Here is a 20,903-nt window from a genome sequence, read left to right as displayed (position 1 = left end):
GGGCTTCGCAGCACTTTGGGAGTGACCAGAGAGACAGCAGGAGGGACAGAAAACAACACAGAGACACCTGCCCGCCTGGCACACCTGCGCTCTGCCTCTGCCGAGGAGCCGTCCTGCGATGCTCTTGTAAACGAGCTCCTGCAAAAGTGGGAGGGACGAAAGCTCCGAGCTGGTGCAGAGGCAGGAGAGTGGGACAGCGAGCCAGAGAGCCCGTTCTCTCTCCCACCGGGAGAGGAAGACGAAGAGCCAGAACCTTCTAGTCCGGACAGCGACCTCAGCGAGCAGGGGCACAGCGAGCCTCTCCCCTGGGCACTGCCCCAAGAGGCAAAGGGGTTTGCGGGTTGCGCCTCGCCTGCCGATGCCGCGGAGGAGGCCGAGGCAGCAGGCATGGAGGCTGGCCGTGCCCAGGCCGCCCCTCCCCAGGAAAAGCCCTGCGGGGATGAGCCGCCGGCAGGAGCTTGCCCGGTGCCTGCCCAGCCCCTGGCACGCAGCGTTCCTGCTGGCCCCGCTGGCAGCGCAGCCGTCCCGCAGCCCCCGGCCCCACGGCCACGGCGCTCCATGGCCAAGAGGGCCCGGCGGGCTCTGCGCCGCCTTTTCTCCTTCAGCTGCCTCAGGGGGCAGCCAGAGGAGTGAGCCCGGGGCCGGCAGCAGCACCATGGCCAAAGATGCTGGCTCAGCCTGAGGACGCCCAGCTCCCAGGGCAGTGGCAGGGCCCAGAGGGAACGGCAGTGGCGAGATGAAAAGCTAGGATGCATGGATGGATGGGTGGATGGCGGCCAAGGCAAGGACTTGGCAAAGGTAGGACCTGCTGCCGGCCCCAGCCCCTCACCCCGAGCCACCAGCAAGGCAGCCTGGTCAGGGAGAGCCGGCTGAGGACGGATGACAGCGCTGCCTTTTAGAATCCCGAGGAGCTGAACTTAGGCCCAGGCTGCATTTTCAGGCAACATCCCTGCCTGGAATCAGAGCTGAGAAATGCCCCTTGGGCCTCAGTATTGTAGGTAAATAAAGGCTAACCCATTCTCTCTTCACATGGCAAGTAGGAAAATGCTTCCCTGCACACCTGCAACACCATAGACTGGAGAAAGCTGTTAACCCTGGATGAATGACCCAGAGTCCTGACCTCTAGAGGAACCACTGGGACCCCAGTGCAGAGAATCACAGGATGAGGCAAAGCCAACAGGATGCTGGTGGAGCCCACCATCTTGGACTGTCCTGTGTTTAATCTCTTCCTCACCCCAGTCCTGCTCTTCCCCATGCCTCACCACCCCAAATCTTCCCCATCCCACCCCAGACCTCCCAATCCCAACCCCTCTATTCCCCCTCTTTCCTTCTTACCTTCCTCTTTCCTATCCCTTTCTACCTCTGTACCCCACATTTACTGTGAAATAAATCTCTGCTGTTGATTTTGATCTTTTGGTCTTCTTGGCTCATTTATTTGGGGAGAGGCATCTCTCACTAATCCCAGCTCAACAGGACCCCACATCTGCACACAGCCCTCGAGGTGTGGCCTCCCCAGTGCCCAGCACAGAGGGACAGTCACTGCCATGGGCCTGCTGGCCACACTGGTGCTGACACAGAGGGCAGGAAACCACTGGCCTCCCTGCCCAGCTGGGCACACACTGGCTCCTGTTTGTCTTTTGTCACCCCCAGGGCCTTTCCTGCTGGGCACATTTCCAGCCACTCTGCCCCAGCTTGGGCCACTGCAGGGGCTTCTTGGAACATGAGGACAGGACCCAGGCCTTGCTCTTCTTGAACCTCAGCCCACTGGCTTCACAGCATCCAGCCAGCCTGTACAGCCTTCCTAATCTCCAGAGAAGAGACACTCCCACGCACCTTGGACTCATCACAAATTTACTAGTGAGGGTACCTTCTATGCCCTTGTCCACACCCACAGGACAGGTCCTGAACAGGACTGGGCCCAGGGGACACTGATAGTGACCAGACAACACTCAGTGTGACACCATTCCCCACCACTCTCTGGACCTGGCCATCCTGACAGCTCTTAACCCAGCCAAGAGTGCCCCTGCCCAAGCCCTGGGCTGACGGCTTTTCCAGGGCTGTGCTGTGGGAGATGGAGTCAAAGGCTTTGCTCAAGTTCATGGAGACTCCAAGCCCTGCTTTTCCCTCAGGCCTGAGGCAGGTCACCCACAGCCCAAAGGACATCCCATCTCTCAGGCAGGACCTGCCTTTCTAAACCCAAACTCCCTGGGCCTGATCCCTCAGCTGTCCCCTCTGGGCCCTGTGATCCCCCTCACGAGGATCTGCTCCAGAACCCGGCTGGGCCCCGAGGTCAGGCTGACAGGCCTGCAGTTCCCTGCATCCTCCCTGAGGCCCTTCTTGGGCATGGATGTCACACTGCCACCTCCAGTCATCTGGGACCTCCCCATCTGCCCAGGAATGATGACAATGAAGGATAGGAGTCAGGCTTAGCCAGCTCTTCCATGGGCTCCCTCAGCACCCCTGGGGGACTCTGGGCCAGGCTCCCAGACTTGGCAGTGTCAAAGTGGCTGCACAGGTCACTGATGACTTCCCCCGGGATTGCAGGTGCTCCAGTGTGCCCCGTGTCCCTGTGTGCCAGCTCAGGAGACTGCTTGCCCTCAGGATAACCCATCTGACTGTTGAAGGCTGAGGCAAAGAAGGCATTCTGTACCTCAGCCTTCTCCTTGTCCCTTGTGACCATATTTCCCTCATCTTCACATCAATTAATAAGGGTGATTTTCCTTGGCACTCCTGTGTTCCTCTCTTTTTTAACAAAGACCGATTTTATTTTTAAAGGTAGTGGCCAGATGAAATTTAAGCCGGTTTTTTTCATTCTCCCTGGGATCAGGCCTGGGAAACATGGTGGGCTGGGTGGGAATCCCACTTTGGCAGGGCACAGGGCTTCCTTGAGGATGTTAGGGGAGGAACACATAAGGTGGAACAAGACAGAGCTGCAGGTCAGTGAGAAAAGAACAAATGTTGGCAAATCGAGGGGCAACAACCTAAACAAGGCTTTTGTGACCAAGGGCATCTGCATGGAAAGCGCCAGGCCTCTGGGACCATGGGCGGCCATGCCCACCAGGCCTTTGTGACCCGTGGTGACATCGTGCCCAGAGGCCATTGTGACATGGGTCCACGTTGTGGCCCTTGGGGCTATAAATACCCGGCAGTGGCCACTCCCAGGAGAGCAGCTCTCTGAGGAGGCAGCAGCTTCTCAGGACGCAGCAGCTTCTCAGGACGCAGCAGCTCACCTTGGTGATTCTGGCCAGTGTCTGGCACAGAACACTGAAGATGTGGAAGCAGCAGGAGGCAAATGCCCACGGCCGGCCCCGGCAGGGGCAGCCACTGCTGTACAAACGGCATGGGACAGCAGCAAGGCAGGGCCATCGCCTGCCACCCGTGCAACCCGCACGTGGTGCGCCGCTCTGCACTGCGACCCAGCCATCTTGGGAGCACCTGGGGCACTCTGAGACAGAGGAGTTCCTCAAGGTGCAGGAAGGGCAAGGGGGCAACACCTGCAGTGACCTGTTCACGGGCCTGGGCCCATATCTGCGGGAGAACAGGTCCACCCCGAGAACTTCCAAGTGGGTAAGTGCCCGCCCAGAGGCACAGGGAATTTGGAGGCCAGCCAGGCAAACTGCACGGCGCAAGCAGCTGCGCCCAAAGGATGAGGAGGCTTTGGTGCATCGTTTGCGTAAAAAGAGGGAGGAGCTGGAGGAGATGGACAACAAAGTCTATGATGAGATGTTTAGAGCCATCTTCTCCTCCCTGGACAACAAAGAATGCCCCATGATGTCCAGGAGCATCCTTGCGGATTCACCAAGCCCCATCCTCCAGCCTGCTGCTGGCCATTCGGACAGGCACAGCGCATCCAAAGATGCCACAGGAGAGGCACCAAAGCACTCGGAGCTTGTGACTCTCGACCACTTGTTGGCCGAGCTGTGCCCTGTCTCTGATGACTCTCTGTCCTGGGACGCTCCCGTCGAGGAGCTCCAGGAAAACTGGGAGCACGAAGAGCTCCCTGACAGAGAAGCAGCAGGACAGATGGACAGAGAGCCAGAGAGTGCCTTGTTTCTCCCGTGGCAAGACAAAGAAGGATGTGTCCTCAGGGACTCGCCAAGTGTCACCCCAGAACTCGCTGCAGGCTCCCGGGGGCTTCGCAGCACTTTGGGAGTGACCAGAGAGCCAGCAGGAGGGACAGAAAACAACACAGAGACACCTGCCCGCCTGGCACACCTGCGCTCTGCCTCTGCCGAGGAGCCGTCCTGCGATGCTCTTGTAAACGAGCTCCTGGAAAAGTGGGAGGGACGAAAGCTCCGAGCTGGAGCAGAGGCAGGAGAGTGGGACAGCGAGCCAGAGAGCCCGTTCTCTCTCCCACCGGGAGAGGAAGACGAAGAGCCAGAACCTTCTAGTCCGGACAGCGACCTCAGCGAGCAGGGGCACAGCGAGCCTCTCCCCTGGGCACTGCCCCAAGAGGCAAAGGGGTTTGCGGGTTGCGCCGCGCCTGCCGATGCCGCGGAGGAGGCCGAGGCAGCGGGCATGGAGGCTGGCCGTGCCCAGGCCGCCCCTCCCCAGGAAAAGCCCTGCGGGGATGAGCCGCCGGCAGGAGCTTGCCCGGTGCCTGCCCAGCCCCTGGCACGCAGCGTTCCTGCTGGCCCCGCTGGCAGCGCAGCCGTCCCGCAGCCCCCGGCCCCACGGCCACGGCGCTCCATGGCCAAGAGGGCCCGGCGGGCTCTGCGCCGCCTTTTCTCCTTCAGCTGCCTCAGGGGGCAGCCAGAGGAGTGAGCCCGGGGCCGGCAGCAGGACCATGGCCAAAGATGCCGGCTCAGCCTGAGGACGCCCAGCTCCCAGGGGCAGTGGCAGGTCCCAGAGGCAAGGCTCCAGGGAGATAAAAGCTGGGATGCATGGATGGATGGGTGGATGGCGGCCAAGGCAAGGACTTGCCAAAGGTAGGTCCTGCTGCCGGCCCCAGCCCCTCACCCCGAGCCACCAGCAAGGCAGCCTGGTCAGGGAGAGCCGGCTGAGGAAGGATGACAGCGCTGCCTTTTAGAATCCCGAGGAGCTGAACTTAGGCCCAGGCTGCATTTTCAGGCAACATCCCTGCCTGGAATCAGAGCTGAGAAATGCGCCTTGGGCCTCAGCATTGCACGTAAATAAAGTCAAATCCATTCTCTCTTCACATGGCAAATAGGAAAATGCTTCCCTGCACACCTGCAACACCATAGACTGGAGAAAGGTGTTAACCCTGGATTATTTACCCGGCATCCTCACCACTAGAGGAACCACTGGGACCCCAGTGCAGAGACTCACAGGATGAGGCAAAGCCAACAGGATGCTGGTGAAGCCCAGCCTCTTGGACTGTTCTGTGTTAAATTTCTTCCTCACCCCAGTCCTGCTCTTCCCCATGCCTCACCACCCCAAATCTTCCGCATCCCACCTGAGATCTCCCAATCCCAACCCCTCTATTCCCCCTCTTTTCTTCTCACCTTCCTCTTTCCTCTCTCTCTTTCTACCTCTGTACCCCACATTTACTGTGAAATAAATATCTGCTGTTGATTTTGATAGATGGTCTTCTTGGCACCTTAATTTGGGCAGAGGCATCTCTCACTAATCCCAGCTCAACAGCACCACACATCTGCACACAGCCCTCGAGGTGTGGCCTCCCCAGTGCCCAGCACAGAGGGACAGTCACTGCCATGGTCCTGCTGGCCACACTGGTGCTGACACAGAGGGCAGGAAACCACTGGCCTCCCTGCCCAGCTGGGCACACACTGGCTCCTGTTTGGCCTTTCCTGCTGGGCACATTTCCAGCCACTCTGCCCCAGCCTGGGCCACTGCAGGGGCTTCTTGGGACATGAGGACAGGACCCAGGCCTTGCTCTTCTTGAACCTCATCCTACTGGCCTCACACCATCCATCCAGCCTCCACAGAGGCTTCCCAGCCTCCACAGAGCCTTCCTACCCTCCACCACATCAGCACCCCCACCCAACCTGGTGTTTTCACCCCTGGCCTTAGAAACACTGGGGAATGCAGCCACCAATGCTCCTGGCCTCTCACGTGAGAACTCTGGCAACTGCACTAGTTTCCCTTTTGGCCAAACAAAGCTCATCCATACACTTTTTCCTGGATATGAGTTTAAGATGTGAAAACTTAAAAACAAAATTAACTGTATATCAGGCCCAGCCTCTGCAGTTGCTTTTCCACCAGTACATTGAGGAGAATGGGGACCCTCCTCACTAGTGCAGGAGCCTCTCCAGAAACCTGCAGAACATCCAGAGAGGGTCTGTGCTGGGTTTGTGTGGGATGGAGCTGAGTTTCTTCCTAGTAGCTACTAGCCTCCCCTCCTGGCCCCACTCTGCCTAGCAGAGTCTTTGGCTCTTGCTCACCTTGAGGGACACCTGTATCTGGAGAGCCCAAACTGAAGGGGGGATTAAGTGCCAGGGAATTTCCTACATCCCTGTCTTCTGCAGGTACAATGACAGGCAAAGGGGCCCTGTCCCATGTGTAGGAAGAGGGGAAACCTTGATCCCTTCCAGCGTCATGGCAGGATGAGGTCTGGAAGGAGGGACAAGAAGCAGAAACCTCTTGCATGCTGTTGTTCCTTTAGGGTGATCCCCCTGCTCTGCTCAGGGGATGTCACTCATCCCTGGCCCTGGGACTCTGTGATCCTTGTCCAGGAGTAGGAGGTCCCTGCTTAGGCTGGGAGAGGGTGCTGGGTCTGGGCTGGCTGGAGTGTGCTGTGGTGGGGGTGAGGACAGTGGATCTGGGTCACCCCCTGAGCTGTTGCTCGTTACAGAATAACCCACAGTGACCTTGGAGTGCTTCGGAACAGCCTGGAGAGGAGCTGCTCCAGCACTGCCTCCACTTCCCAGGACCAAGAACAACCAAAAACCAGTACAAAAACCTCCCCCAGCCCAGTCTGCCCCAGTGGGACCAGTCCCTGCATTCTCCATGCTTTGCAGCAGCCAGGGTATCTCCCATTCTGGGGGCAGGGGTGGCATATTGTCCCCACGTCCCCATGTCCATCCCCAGCCAGAACCTCGTGCACTCGCAGACCCCGCAGCAGTGTCAGCCTGGCTGTGCAGCACTCATTGCACACAGAGCCCACAGGGGACATGGGCTGTGCTTGTGGGATTTCACCATCCTCCAGGTGACATCCCACACCCTGTCACGCTGGGGGCCCACGTGCTGGGCAGCCCTTCATAGCTCAAAAAGGTGGCAGCCACCCAGCAGGGCCAGAGATGAATTTCAACAGAACAGTGGCCCAGATCCTGGGGACAAGGGTGGCTGGTGGCAGCATCCTGTGCATTTGTGCAGCAGTGTCCCTGTCCTGACAGCTGGGGTGGCACAGGGCCACCCACTGCTTCCAAGAGCAGGGGACCTGTGCCAAGAAACTGGACAACTCGCCTTGGAGAGGGAAGCAAGATGCCAGGAGGAATCCTGCAGGTTACAGTGGCAGATGAAATGGGTGCAGACAGGTAAGGAATGCACATCAGGGGGTGGAGATGGGGTTTAGTTCCATTTGCCTCCAAAAGGACTCAGCTGGCACTGAAGGAAAATGGGACTTGGTCCCATGAAAGCCCCCAGCAGCCTGTGAGCACAGGCTGGGGGCAGAGGAAGGAGCTGTTTCCTCCCTCCCTGCATGGCCCTACTGGGGAGATCACAGCCAGCCTGATTTTCCAAGCAGCTCCCATTTCCACAGCTGGGTTGTTTCTGGAAGCAGACACTGCCATCCCTTGGTTTGATCAAAGAATCACAGAACAGCTCAATTTGGAAGTGACTTATATGGATCATTGAGTCCAACTCCCTTCTCTACACAGTGCCTCCAAAAACTGGACCATAAAACCAAGACCACCATGGGCTCCTGGCAGGTCTCTGTGCTCCTCTCAGGTTTTTCAGGTTGGGAAACCAGGAAAAAATAAAAAAACAGCAAAAAAGAGCTGAACAAACATTAGCCTTGAGGTTTCCAAGAAACAGACAACATTTCCCTGATGAGAGAAGAGAAGGGGATGGCAGCACAGGCTGGGCTCACAGTCTCAGACAGAGGCTGACCAAGCCCAACAGCAGCACAGCTTTAGGGCCAGAAGGGATGGGGAGTGCTCAGCCTGGTCACTCACAGCCTCCCTTCTCCTGCCAGGGGCAGCTCCTGCTCCCTTTGTCCCTTCTCTGGGAGGCAGTGACTCACAGAGGCAACCACACCTGGCCAAGCTCTCACTGGCAGAGGGGAAAAGAGCAGCTCTGAGGAGCTCGGGGTGCCTTCCCACCACCAAAAGGCCCATGGGAAGTACCTGAAACTCTACTGAAAGCTGAAGAGAACCTCACAGTGCTGTGACTGCAGGTCCATTCCCACAGCTGAAATCCTGAAGCAAAGCTGAGATGGTCAGTGAGCACCTAAAAACCAGCTAAGAAGACAAAACCATGTCTAAAAAATATGCCAGGAATGAAAATTAATAAAGACAGCAACAGGTGGGCAGCAGGTTGGTACAGCTGGTTCATTTCTGGAGCCAGGGAAAGTTCATTAACTTTGTGTGTCTTTGAATTCAGTAAATAATTCCTGTCACTTACCCCAAGCAGCCTGACCAAGCCAGGGGAGGAAAGAAGGAACCTGAAAGGCACAGACATGGGGCTGAAAAGGGGACAGCAGAAGCTGCCTCAGATAGGAGAACATACAGAGAGAAAACCCCAGGCAATTATTGTTACAGCACACAGAGAGGAGCAAGTCAGTGCTAAAATCATCATTCTCCAGTATCAACAGGAAAACAAAGTACAGAGACTAGAGTATCAATATAGTGTTTAATATTCTTAAATTGATATAAAAGATAAAAAAGTAACATTTTTGTTACCATGCCATGATAAAAACTTTTATCAGCAGAAATATTATACAGAGTTGTACAATTTCTAGTCATAATATTTTCCAGTTGTTTATATCCTTCTATTTAGCCCTACACTGGTTTATATTTATTAAGAAAAGTAGCAGCCCATTTTGTCCTTCTATTTACAGTCTTTTAGACACTTTTCCACTCAGCACTGATGCAGATCAAACTATTCTGCACAGATGTCTTGTTTTTCTTGCAGATAAATGTCATGAGTGGAAAAACCACTGTGCATCAGGCACCAATCAGGGAATGCTGCTCTGGAGACTCCTCCAGGCTGCAGCCCCTGGTGCTCACTCCAGGGATTGAGGAGGGGTTTCAGGACTGTGCAGAACTTAAAAATGAAGCAGGTTCTACCAAAATAACAGCAGTTCCTCTGATTGTAGGAACAGAACTGAAGGGAGGAGGGGCAGAGGTTGGTCTGCACAGAGACTGAGAGGTACTTCCAAAAGCAAATATAATATATACAGGAATTAAATAAATTAATGCTTCAGATAAAAAAAAAATCAGTTTCACAAACTGTTCCAAATGCCAAGTGCTGTGCATTGTTTTCAAAGAAAAAATACATCTAAAAAATGAAAATATTCATTGGAAATACATTGTTTCAGCTGGAGGAGCTTTCAGTGCTGTGGGGAGAGCCTGTCTGTGCCTGCATTTGAAACAAAACAGCCCCAGAAATCCCACCAAAGGTCAGGCTCACTGCCCACCTACAGCTGAGCTCAGAAAGATGATCACAGTGACAATTCTGTAAGTCCAAGTGCACTTGGTTTTATCAGTGCCCATTTCCACCTATTACAGGCTGAAAAGACATCACAAAATCCTTTTTAAAGCAACTTTGCACTGCTGAGAGAGATCTCACATTGAATTACTGAGCTGGCTCTGGTGTTCCCAGTGTGACCTGCCCCAGGCAGGTAACCCCAACCCTCCACACCACCTCACGTCCAGCTGGAAGACAGTGACCTGTCTTCTCCCATTTCTGTTCCTTTACCAAATGTGCAGGAGCAGGACAAGGTGCGAGGGAAGATCTGCTTTGATTTCCCTTTTCAACAACACAGGGATGGAAACCCAATAAATACAGGACAATAACACTGGCAGGTGGTTGAAGTAGATGCAAAATGCTGAAGTAAACACAGTCCCAGGAGTTTGCCTTTCCCCAGAGGAGGCAGGCACATTAGGAATAGCGTGGCTATCCAGCCTTCCAAATGGCAATCTTCCCTTCTTCCCTGCCAGAGCCGCTGAGGACGTACCTGTCCTCCGCCGAGCACAGTGCCCTCACCGCGTCGGCGTGGCCGACCAGCTCCTTCTCCACACTCCTCCTCTCAGCACTGACCACGTAGATCTTCCCTTTGCTCTTGCCCTGCAGCTTCCCACTGCTGCCAACCCACAGCTGGGGGAACAAAACAAACCCACAGGCTTTTCAGTATTTCACATTCCAGGCCAGGATGCAGTCAAGGAGGTTTATCTGGTACAGTGGGGTTCCCTCATGCTTGGCTGGAAAAGGGAAACGCTGAAAATTTCCTCATCAGTATAAATAGGGGCTTGGCCAGCACTGCTCCTGGCCATCTCCAAGTCTCCTCAGCTATTGTGGCATGAGCTGAGGGCTCCTGGTGGGTGTCTCTGCTCCTGTGCCCCATACTGGAATGTTCAGCTGGCACTGGGGCTGCTCTCCCTCACCCCTGTGTAAGGCACAGTGTGCCCTTGCACTGCAAGAGCAGAGAAAATCCAGGGAAGAGCAGTTAAAACTGCCAAGAGAAAGGAGCAGCTGTGTCCTGGGGTCATATGAGCAAAGATCAGAAAATGTCTTGGGTTGAAGGGGACTTTAAAGATCTGGTTTCAGTCCCCTGCCATGGTCAGGGACAGCTTTCCATGAGACCAGGCTGCTCAGGGCTCCATCCAAACTGGCCTTGAACGGGATGGGGGCAACCACAGCTTCTCTGGGCAGTCTGCCAGGGCCTCACCATCCCCACAGGGAAGATGGAAAAGCCAAGACTCCTTAGGTTGGAGAGAAGGCAGCTAAGGAGCCTTTATAAAAGGTTTATGAACTAACAGAAGAGAGATAAGCTGCATGTAGAACCACTGTTCCACCCTGAAATTAAGGAAGTCAGGGACGTGGGGGAACTAGAAATAGTTCCGTTTCACTGAGAAGAAAGTACTTCTCTGTACAGGGCTGGCAGTGAAATTCATGAGCCTGCTGCTCTCCAGGGAACTGTGGCACCAGCAAGTTCAAAATTAAATCAAAGCCACAGAGACTGGGTCCAATAATAGGTAATAAAAGGCATAGGCCAAGGTGCCAGACAGAACACATCCCATTTCAGACAGACATAGCACGCAGCTGAGTTTCTCCCCAGTTTATTAAAGAAAAACAATGGCTTGTTTTTAATTAAAGCCTGTGACTGACAGCCCTGCCAATGTTGTCAGCCTTTACCAAGTTCACTGTCCATAACTCATTGCTGGGTAGAGGGAACAGCAGTGTGAGTGGTGGCACAGGGTCTGCTTGAGCCTGTCACTAGTGGTGTCCCCCAAGGATCAGTATTTCTAAACTTATTCATAAATTACTTAAAGAAGACAAGAAAAAGGAAAAAAGTTCTTCAATAGAACAAAAGAGAGGTTAATGCCTTGAGGGGTTCCAAACAATCCTCTCACTCCCTTGAACCAGAGGTTAAATATATTAATCTCTGCCTTGGGGAAGAATTACTAAAATGAAAAATAATTTTAGGATAAAGTCTAACCAGAGGGTGAATACAGAGAAAATCTCCCTATTCCATTAAAAAAAAAAAATTTTGAGGAAGGAAGGAAGAAGAGGATTCCAAAAGTTGCTTTCCCAGTAGATATACATTAGCTATTTATTTGCAAAATAATGTTGAATGGGCCCCTGTGATAGCACAGCTACAATCACTTGCACTGCTCCTGGTACCACATAAAAGCAGCTACACAGAGGCCAATAGTGACATGGACACAAGATGCCAAGGCAGAAACCCACTGCCTCCTTTGGTCTGTCCTGAATTAAGAATGTATTAACTAATCAAGGAAAAGGTCATCTACAAAACCAGGCCAATTAATTGGCATTTGTTGTTTGTCTGGTAACCTTTTTTCAAGGCTTAGTCTGAGGAGCCCTGAGATAAAATATCAAAGGACCTAAACTTTCCATTTCTACAGTTCCTTGGAAATGTCAATGGCTAATAAATGTCACCAGACATTTAACTACTGAAGAGGGGTTTTGCTTGCCATGCATTTTGGGGTACATCTGCAACAGCCATTTGTGTTAGGCAATCTTTAGCTTCTCTGATTTCAAAGAGAAATCAACATTCCAAACCTCATGTACTTATGCACCCACCCATTGAGGAAGCAATGACAGCCCAGGACAGCTGCAAACAAACAAAACTTCAGTAAAGAAATCCACAAGAGGCAAAAAGCAGCCCAGATGTCTCTCACCTGATTTTTAACTCTTATCATACAAGTAATCTCAGAGCAATCCTGAAGATGAATCTTTTGAGGTGTACTTGAAAGGTCTTTGGTGTTCCAGATGTACAGGTCACTACCCCCGGAGTAAGAGGCCCAGACTTCATCTCTCTAAAGCACAGAAAGATACATTTAGGCACTGCTGACAGAAAATGCATCAAAATAACCAGGGCTTGTAATGCCCTGCCTCCTTTAAACTGTATCACCAGAGTAAGTGCAATACCTCTGGAAAGAGCTGGAAGCCAAGGAAAGAGGAACACACATCCTTCAGGTGGTGCTCGATTTTCATCTGCGGTCGGAACTCCTGAGTTGACACTACAAGAATGCAACTTCTGGTACCTTCAACATTAAAGACACAGAGTTAGTTACAGAGGTGCCCACTTCTTCCATCTCTACAAAACATGGGATAAAAAAAGCAAAATAAAATGGAACATCCAACAACTGTCTTGTTTCATTATGTGAAGATGGTAATGATTACAATTTGGAGAAGGGACTTACAGCACCACAGTTGGTCACCATGAAGCTTCATAGAGGAGAGATTTTGGCAGGGCAGCTGACAGACACGGTTCACTTTGAGAGTGCTGATGTTCCAAGCAATCACCATTCCATCTAAACTGCTGGAATATGCTTCACTGTTGGCACAGATTAAAAAAATTAAGAAGTATAGTGTGCATTCATGTTGAGAAAAGAATGCACACACAAAAGAGAATTACTTGCAAAATAACCAATTTTACAGTAATCCAAATTAATGTTAATTTTTAAATTATCTTCAAGATTATCCTTTACAAACTCTGTATCAACTAGAAACACTGCAGGCTCAGAGCTCAATGAATGAGAGCACATTACATCACACATGAGGAGTAGAGCACAACAAAACATTCCCCACAATTCCTCTGAACAATGTTGCCTGATGGATCTTCTCTTGAGTTAGAACAAAAGTATCTCAATCTGTTCTTATTTGTTATTGCACCTGAAAAAACAAATTATACTATCCCTTTTCTTTTTACCTTTAATATTTGTTGTTTTAGAATGAGCAAACCTTTTTCAGAAGGTTCCAACAACACTTAAACAAATTCTTCCTGAAACCCAGTCACATCTGCTGCAGCACTGGCAGACCTATTGACCCTGGAGCTGCTTTTCCCATGAGAAGACAGCAGGTTGAGACCTTCAGCCAACACTCTTCCCAGTGCTACCAAAAGATCAAAAGCATTTTGCCTGAACAGAACAATAAATGAATTCTTTTTTTTATAAACAGGCAGGAAAAATCCAGAAGCTTGCTGTAAACATATAGTCAATGATGTGCTCAAAGCAAAAGTGAAGTGGTCTTTAAACTGCATCTGTATCAGTTCTTCACTGGATGCTGCCAGTTCCTGGCTGTTCTCATTCTCATCCAAAAGAGCATTCCTTTATCCTCTTTGTTCCAAACAGTGCTCTTTATTTAAAAAGGAAATTCTTAAAAAACCTAAAATTGACATACACAATATGGTAGCTACAAAAATTAGCTGAATGAAGATTTTATGTTTAAAACAACAAATTCTTTCAACATCTAGGAAAATCATATTAGATCTACCTGGGTGTTCCATTCTTCTTCTCCACAATGATGTCTGTAACATCAGAGCGATGATCATTCAGTTGCTTGTTACAAGACATACTGTGGGTGTTGATGATATAAATAATGGAGTCCTGGGAACCAATCCACACTTGACTCTGTTCCACCATGACCATGCAAGTCTGGGGAGAAAAAGCTCAGGGTTAAATAAAGCCTAGGAGAGAAATCAGATTTTGAAGTAACATGGAAAAGGCTGTATTCAGATGCTGCAGTTTGCTGGTGATCACTGTAGGAGATGAAGGCTTGGCTCTCCAGTGTTCTATCCTTTGCTCTGCTCTATAAATAATGAAGGGACAGATCTCTGTGCAAAGTTTATCCTTCAGTAAATAGGATTAATAATTTATCTTGGGGACTGACTAAAGGTGTGCTTCCTGGCCCAAACAAAGCAGAAGTTACAGAGGGCATCAGGGGAACTAGAGAGGTTTGTGTGCTCCTTTCCTCTGGATTGGAAGCCAATCAAACTGTCCAATATAGCCACACTTCCTAGTTCAGCTAAAAGTGGTGTTTAAGAAAATACTGTCTCCTCTACTGTCTCTGGAATGTCCTTCCCCTCCATCACTCTTCATTTATCTCCCTCCAACCATTTTTTTGTCTTCTTTTAGGTATTTGACTCTTCTAGAATTCCATCTTTCCTCCACCCAGCTCTTCAGCATCAGCTTCACCCCTCCCTTTTGGACTCTCTCTCACACTCCTCCACAGCAATCTCTTTTCCTTTCACACAAGTGACATGTCCAATCCCTTCTCCTGTGTGTACTCCCTACTGTGTGTTTTTCACACAGGTTGCATGCCTGGCTCAGATTCCCTTCTCACAGAGAGTTACTCTTGCAGGTGGTCTTTCACAAACCACTCCCTTTCACCTGCTGGTTGAGACACTTTTACAGCTCTATCTATAGGATCTACCTGGTTTCTTACACCTCCTCCTAATCTCCAGTTCTTCAGTATGGGTGAATTTTTATCTATTCCTAGGATACCCCTTCTCTTTGGGTTAATTGTCTTTTATTCTTTCTCTTCAACTGTTTCAACCCTGCTTTCCTGCCCCAAGAACCCATCAGGCCCTCCCAAATCCAATCCATCACTTCTCACCACACTGACTTGTTTTATTATTCATCCATTTATCCTCCTTTCTGCTTTTCTCAAAAACCTCCACTTTTCCAGGTTAACTGAAGCCAAAACAACTCAACAACTTTTAAGGAATGATGTGATTTGGGGTCAGACAGGTGACAGCAACAAAACCACCCCCAGCTGAAGCAGGAACTGTGATCCTGTGCCAGTCTTACCAGTTTAGAGCGGCCCATTTTGAAGCAGTGTTGCTGGATAGACCAGGTAGAGGCATCAAAGACCACAACCTTCCCCTCATTTAAAGCACACCAGAGTTTTGGATGAGCATTGTCCAGTCTTTCTGAAGGGTCAAGATGCCCTAGAAATAAAGCAGAGATGAGAGAAGTCAAAACATAATGCTTTTGGAGACCTGTGGGAAAGCCATTATTAGGCAGAGCAGGTTTGTAATGAAATGCATCTTCTGGAGTTTACATCACCAGCTATTGACTGACACAGTTCTCCTAATGCATTGTGCTTGTTACCATCTATTTACTGAGTTCACCCAATGATTTAATCTTGCACTCCAAAGATACTCAGAGCAGAGATAATCTCTTTCATTGATGACTAAGAGCTGAGCTCACTGAGATTGCAGTAAGGCTTTTAAGCCCTATAAATACAACTAATAAATTCACTCACTCTTGTCTACTCCATCAAAGCCTCTCATACTATGAAGAAAGAAAGAAAAGCATCACTGAATCTCACACCCTCCACAATGTTCCTTGCACTGTGGTTCAAGCTAACTCCCCCCCAGGACTCTACTGAAAAATAAAAACCTAACAATGAATATTGATCAATGGGGGAACATCATCCATCCATCCATCCATCCATCCATCCATCCATCCATCCATCCATCCATCCATCCACCTGGCTCAGTAAGTGAGCCAGAAATCTTAATGAGAAATCAGCCCATTAACACAGGATTGAAGTCTGTGATAAGGCACATGTGCAGAGAAAGGCAAATTAAGACAGTGAAAACTATGCCTTGGAGTATCTTAATATGCAACATTACTGTTCTTTTGAAATTATTTTTCTGGTTTAGTATTCAACACACAACCAGTCCATGTCAGAATGTGAACACATCAGGCAGGCATAATACCAGGTGTTAGAAGATAATGTGCTTTATAGGCTAATTAAAGCTGGGCTAACCTAAAGAGAGCAAAACATCACCTCACCTGGAGTATAAAGCAAGACATCTATTGCCTGTGGAAATGTCTCACCAGCTGAGGGGTTGATCTTGTGTTTTAGTGTCTCTGAAGTTGTTTTGGGGACCATCATAGGCACTAAAATAGATTTTAAGAAGGTAATGAAGAGCACATTTAAGCTTGAAATAGAACTCAAATTCTTATGAGATAGCAATTCTAAACCATTCATTCACATTTCTCACTTTTATTTCCCTCTAGTTTTAACTGAGTACCCAAACATCATTTGTATGAATTCTGATAGCAGAGACATCCACCACCCGAGGAGTCTAAAAAGCAAGACAAAAACACAGCATCCAAGATGGAGGCAGAAGCAAAAGCGTGGAGGCAGAAACAAAAACCAAAACCAAACCAAACAAAAGGAAAAAGAAAAGGGAGGGGGATAAAAAGAAAAAAAATATAACAAACCCTAAACTTTCTACTTACTATTAAATAAATTGTATTTGTGAAAATGCAATCAGGCAAATGTCTTTTTGTATTTCTACACATAACCAGTTTGAAAAACAGAATACACACTGAAAGAGCAGAAAGAGATGATGCAACACCAACAGGCTTTGTAGCATTGCTGTGACTGACCTTCATTTTTCATCCTGTCAAAGTAAGACAGTTTAGAGGCTGCATAGATGCTTTTGGAGGACTGCAGGGCACCAACCACAGCATCCATCAGGAGAACATTTGTCAGTGCTTGCTGGATATACTGAGGATCCTAAAGACAGAAGTCTTACTGTAGTGTATCTGTTGCTCATTATTCTTACAAGACACCATGCTCAAAAATCACAAGAGGTGCCATGCTTAGCACAAGCACCAGGCAGCTGCTGCCCTGCAGCACAATTCCTGCCACTTGCTGGCAGACCCCACTCCCACATCCCCTGTTCCAAGCCAGGTCTTGGAGCAGGGAGTCAGAAGCCAGTGTTATTACAGGAATACTTCAGATGTGACTCTGCCTTGATACAGGATGTGCAAACAAACCATATGAAAAGATACAGCAGACATAGAATGAATACCTGTTTCCAAGCTGGATCTTTCTTCATGGGAGAGAAGCACCATGAAATTCTAAGATTAGTGCATGACTTACTTAGAACAGAGACAGACAGCATATTCTTCATATTATTTGGTTATAAATTCTCATGTTTATACCTTGTGATCATATGCCATTTTCTTTCCAGCCCACATTTCTTTCACTATCAGGTACCAGAGATCACACTCAGTTTTAAGGTTGGCTTCAAAGACTTCTTTTTTCGATAATGTTTTAATCCTCAGAGTAGGTATTCTCAAAAGAAGGAAAGCTACAGTTGTGCTCTTAACATCCTAGAAAGTTACAGGAAAGAGAAAACAAAGAGAATGTACCCAAATAACAGATGATTCACACTCAGCCCACAGGGCAGCTTTGTCTAATTACAGCTAATTATTTCAGTTGTCCATACACCCAATTAAGCAGAGCTAGATTTATGAAAATAAGTTTAAACATCATCATACAGCCTTGGTCCACAGTGGATATAAGTTGACCCACTGATGCCTCAGTCACATGGGCACATTTAATGCTTATGTTATTAAACTTATCTACTCCATATCCTATGTGCTGCACTCTGCACATTTCTCTGAGGGTACAACCTCTTGATTTTCAGTCATGAAATTTTTGGTCCAAACCCCTAGGATTTTACCTAATCGCTCTCACAGTGACTTCAGCACTGTTTCCTACTCTCCTTACTGAAACTTTATGTTGAGAGCCAGCTCACTCTGAAGAATGGGACACAACCTACAGCCCCAGGCATGCCAGAGGAGAGGAAGTTGATGCTCACCTCTATATCCCTGAAAGCAGCAATTGGGACATAGCCAGGGTGGCCTCCCTCAGTCAGCAGGAACAAGCGCTTCTGGGTCAGAGCTATTTTCCCCACACCATAGTTGGTTTTCACTGAGCAGGATAACTTGTAGACACATTCATTTTTATCTAGATGCTCAATTACTGCTGGTGGCAGATTCACCTCTTGAGCTTCTGCTTCAGTTTCTTTCCAGTAGTTGTAGAAATCTCTGAATGTTTCAGGATCAATTTGTTTCTGCTGTCCTAAAAAAGTTTTAAAACCCTTTTAGTGTGAGAAATTATTACACAGATTTGTACAGAAGATGGGTTTAGAAAGACAGTAACTGTCAAATTGTACCTCTTTATTGCATATGAGTATGGACATTCAAGGCACATGTCCCCATCCCAAGGTTATCTCAGGCACTATCCTGAGATATCCCCCCACCAAGGTACAATCATCCCTCACTGACTAAAATGCATAACTAAAGTCACTCCAGCTCCACCTAAATGTAAAGGAATAGTAAAAAAAGTGAGTTAAGAATGGGGAGAAGTTAGAGAAGATTCCATAAAAATTCTGGGATCAGTCAAGAGGCTGAACCTGTCTTCTCCCCCATAGGATCACCTGCTGGGTAAGAATCATACTCTAGGCACACTGAATCATTATTTCAAGCTGGCTCTTACTGGGGATTAGAGCTTGTCCATATAAGGCTTTGAATATGTATTTTTGCAGTCAAATATTACAACCAGAAATTCTCAAACTTTAACCTCTGATAATTTTACTAATAGAGACTGTTCTTCTTTAAACTGTTAATGTGAGTCCTGCAAGGGTGCTGGCAGTGGGTAAAGGACACCCAGGAGGGGTCTCTGTTTGGCAGGGGACCCTGGACAAGTCAGTGGAACCCTCCTCTCTGCAGCAGCTGCTCAGTGAAAGGTTTCCACAATTGACAGGCTGGTCAGACACAAGGGGCTCAGCTCTCCCAGGGCACTGACAGACCAACCAACACTAAGAGTTTTAGTAAATCTCCCTTTTTCATGTGACAACGTTAAAAAATAATCCAAAAAACCCCAACAACCTCATACTCACCTACAGTCAGGGCATCGAATAACCGGTTGATAGTGTCTATATCCCTGACAATCCCAGACTCCTGAATTCTCTTCACAAAATCATCCAGCTGCATGTGAGTTTTTGGCAACTCGAAATGTTTTACGTGGTCATCTATTTTGAGAACTTCCCTTTGCTTTTCCATCACTCGACTGATCAGCCTCTTGAGCTCAGGTTTGCGGTCTGCCTGCAAGCGCTCCGAGCGAGGCAGGTTCTCCACTATTTTTCTTACAAGATCAGTAGGGAAAATTCTTAAGTCTGTTTTTTCTAGGTTCTGAAAGTCAGAAAGTGCATTTAGTAGTTTCCCTTGCATCAAGCTAACAAGGCCCCGGAGGTAGAAGTACCTTGCCAGCAACACGGAGTTCTCGGGGGGTAAGGTACTGATAGCTTTGCTGAGGTGGTTGAAGAAGTCTGTGTAGTAGGAGTGAACACACTGGAACATCAGAGGAAAGTGAATTTCGGGGATTTTGAACGTGGTGATGGATTTGGAGGGTGTTCTCATAGCTAGAAACAAACACCAAGAGAGTACAGTGAGCAGGGAATGGAGCAGAAGTGTAAATATCTTCACAACCAGCAATACTACAAACAACAAACAGAATCCCCATCACAGCAGCAAGCAATTACAAGAAACAAGAAGGATTACAGCTGTGCTAGGGACACAAATACATTTCTGTATCTATTGCCCCTATTATGAGCATATTACCTAATCAGGTAACATCAATTCTGAAAAAGTTAAAGAAAAAAGGAAAAAAAAGCCGTCATGAAGCTCTTTCTAAACAGTAATAAGCTTAAGCCTGTGTTTAAATTAAAGGTAGTAGAGAACTGGACATAAGGTGGGTGAGGACTCAAATCAAGTATCCAGTATCAATCCCACTGGGACCAATCACTCTTTTGTGGTCCAGCAAAACTTGCAGCAGGCTACAGACTGACTTCACAAGCCAGAGGAAGCACAGACAGGCCCCAGCTCAAAGTGACTCAGCCCATCATTTCCTCCCAGCGGCTGACAGCGTTACTGTGACAATTACTCAGTGATGTCACCCCAAAAGACAACAGAAGTGTCTTTGTCCATCACAATCCTCCCTTACCAACACCTCTTTCCACTTTTCGAAGCGAGGAGTTCCTGGTGGGGCCCTCGGGCAGTCTGATGTCCTGCAGGTTGGGCATGCTGAGCACCATGCGCCGGCTGGCCTTGCGCGCGGCGCTCATGCGCTTGGAAGCCATTTTCTCTATCGTCAGCCTTCTGGGGGTGGGAAACATCAGATCTAACCTGGAAAATAGAACCACATCACTAGTTTCAGAACTCACACATACACACTAAATTACTGCCTGTTTTGGGGGGTTTTTTGTATAATAGTATTAAATCTACAATTTCAACATCTGTTCGGGTAACCCTTTTACAATAATAGTAATAAATGAGTTAGCAATTATTAATATTTACATTTACAGATGACCTAAACTCATACCAATAGACACAAAAGGACTTTTATCACTGATACCACCAGAAGAATAAAAACCAGGATAAGAAATGAGAAAACTCTACCTGTCCTCTTCAGACTGGGTACTCAAGTCAAGCCGAGCAAAAGCATCCATCTTTCTGTTCAGACGAGCTTTAAGGAAAGAGTGAAACATGTAGGTCTCTAAAACCTGTGAGACACAAAGGAGTTAACTGTGGATCATTTACAAATTTACATTTTTATTAGCATGTCTTGCTCATTTTTATTACCCTTACCCATGCAAAACTGAGACATTCCAATGTAGCAACCACAAAAATAAAAAGATTGAAAGC

General features: G+C 48.6%; 1 protein-coding gene and 1 long non-coding RNA gene across 7 annotated transcripts in view; one reads left to right on the top strand and one right to left on the bottom strand.

Moving 5' to 3' along the window:
* The first annotated feature begins 672 nt into the window (after nucleotides 1-672).
* LOC135290223 (uncharacterized) lies at nucleotides 673-1,409 on the top strand. Its single transcript, XR_010352915.1, has 2 exons — nucleotides 673-798; nucleotides 1,041-1,409. It is a non-coding gene; the product is annotated as an uncharacterized LOC135290223 (long non-coding RNA).
* Nucleotides 1,410-8,753: 7,344 nt separating this feature from the next.
* The window catches only part of DENND3 (DENN domain containing 3), a 31,441-nt gene continuing 19,291 nt past the window's right edge, over nucleotides 8,754-20,903 (bottom strand). For 4 of the 6 annotated variants that reach the window (XM_064398702.1, XM_064398724.1, XM_064398735.1 and 1 more), the window contains exons 11-23: nucleotides 20,658-20,761; nucleotides 20,203-20,384; nucleotides 19,100-19,621; nucleotides 18,017-18,279; nucleotides 17,355-17,525; nucleotides 16,794-16,923; nucleotides 16,191-16,298; nucleotides 15,198-15,337; nucleotides 13,882-14,042; nucleotides 12,810-12,943; nucleotides 12,535-12,650; nucleotides 12,285-12,422; nucleotides 8,754-10,239 (exon numbers count right to left, since the gene is read on the bottom strand). In XM_064398702.1, coding sequence (XP_064254772.1) covers nucleotides 10,039-10,239; nucleotides 12,285-12,422; nucleotides 12,535-12,650; nucleotides 12,810-12,943; nucleotides 13,882-14,042; nucleotides 15,198-15,337; nucleotides 16,191-16,298; nucleotides 16,794-16,923; nucleotides 17,355-17,525; nucleotides 18,017-18,279; nucleotides 19,100-19,621; nucleotides 20,203-20,384; nucleotides 20,658-20,761 — 2,370 coding nt within the window. In that variant the 3' untranslated portion in view covers nucleotides 8,754-10,038. The other 2 variants (XM_064398712.1, XM_064398750.1) reach the window with 2 other exon arrangements.

The sequence above is a fragment of the Passer domesticus genome, chromosome 1, assembly GCF_036417665.1.
Source record: "Passer domesticus isolate bPasDom1 chromosome 1, bPasDom1.hap1, whole genome shotgun sequence".
NCBI classification, from domain to species: Eukaryota; Metazoa; Chordata; class Aves; order Passeriformes; family Passeridae; genus Passer; species Passer domesticus.
This window is presented reverse-complemented; position numbering and strand designations above follow the sequence as displayed.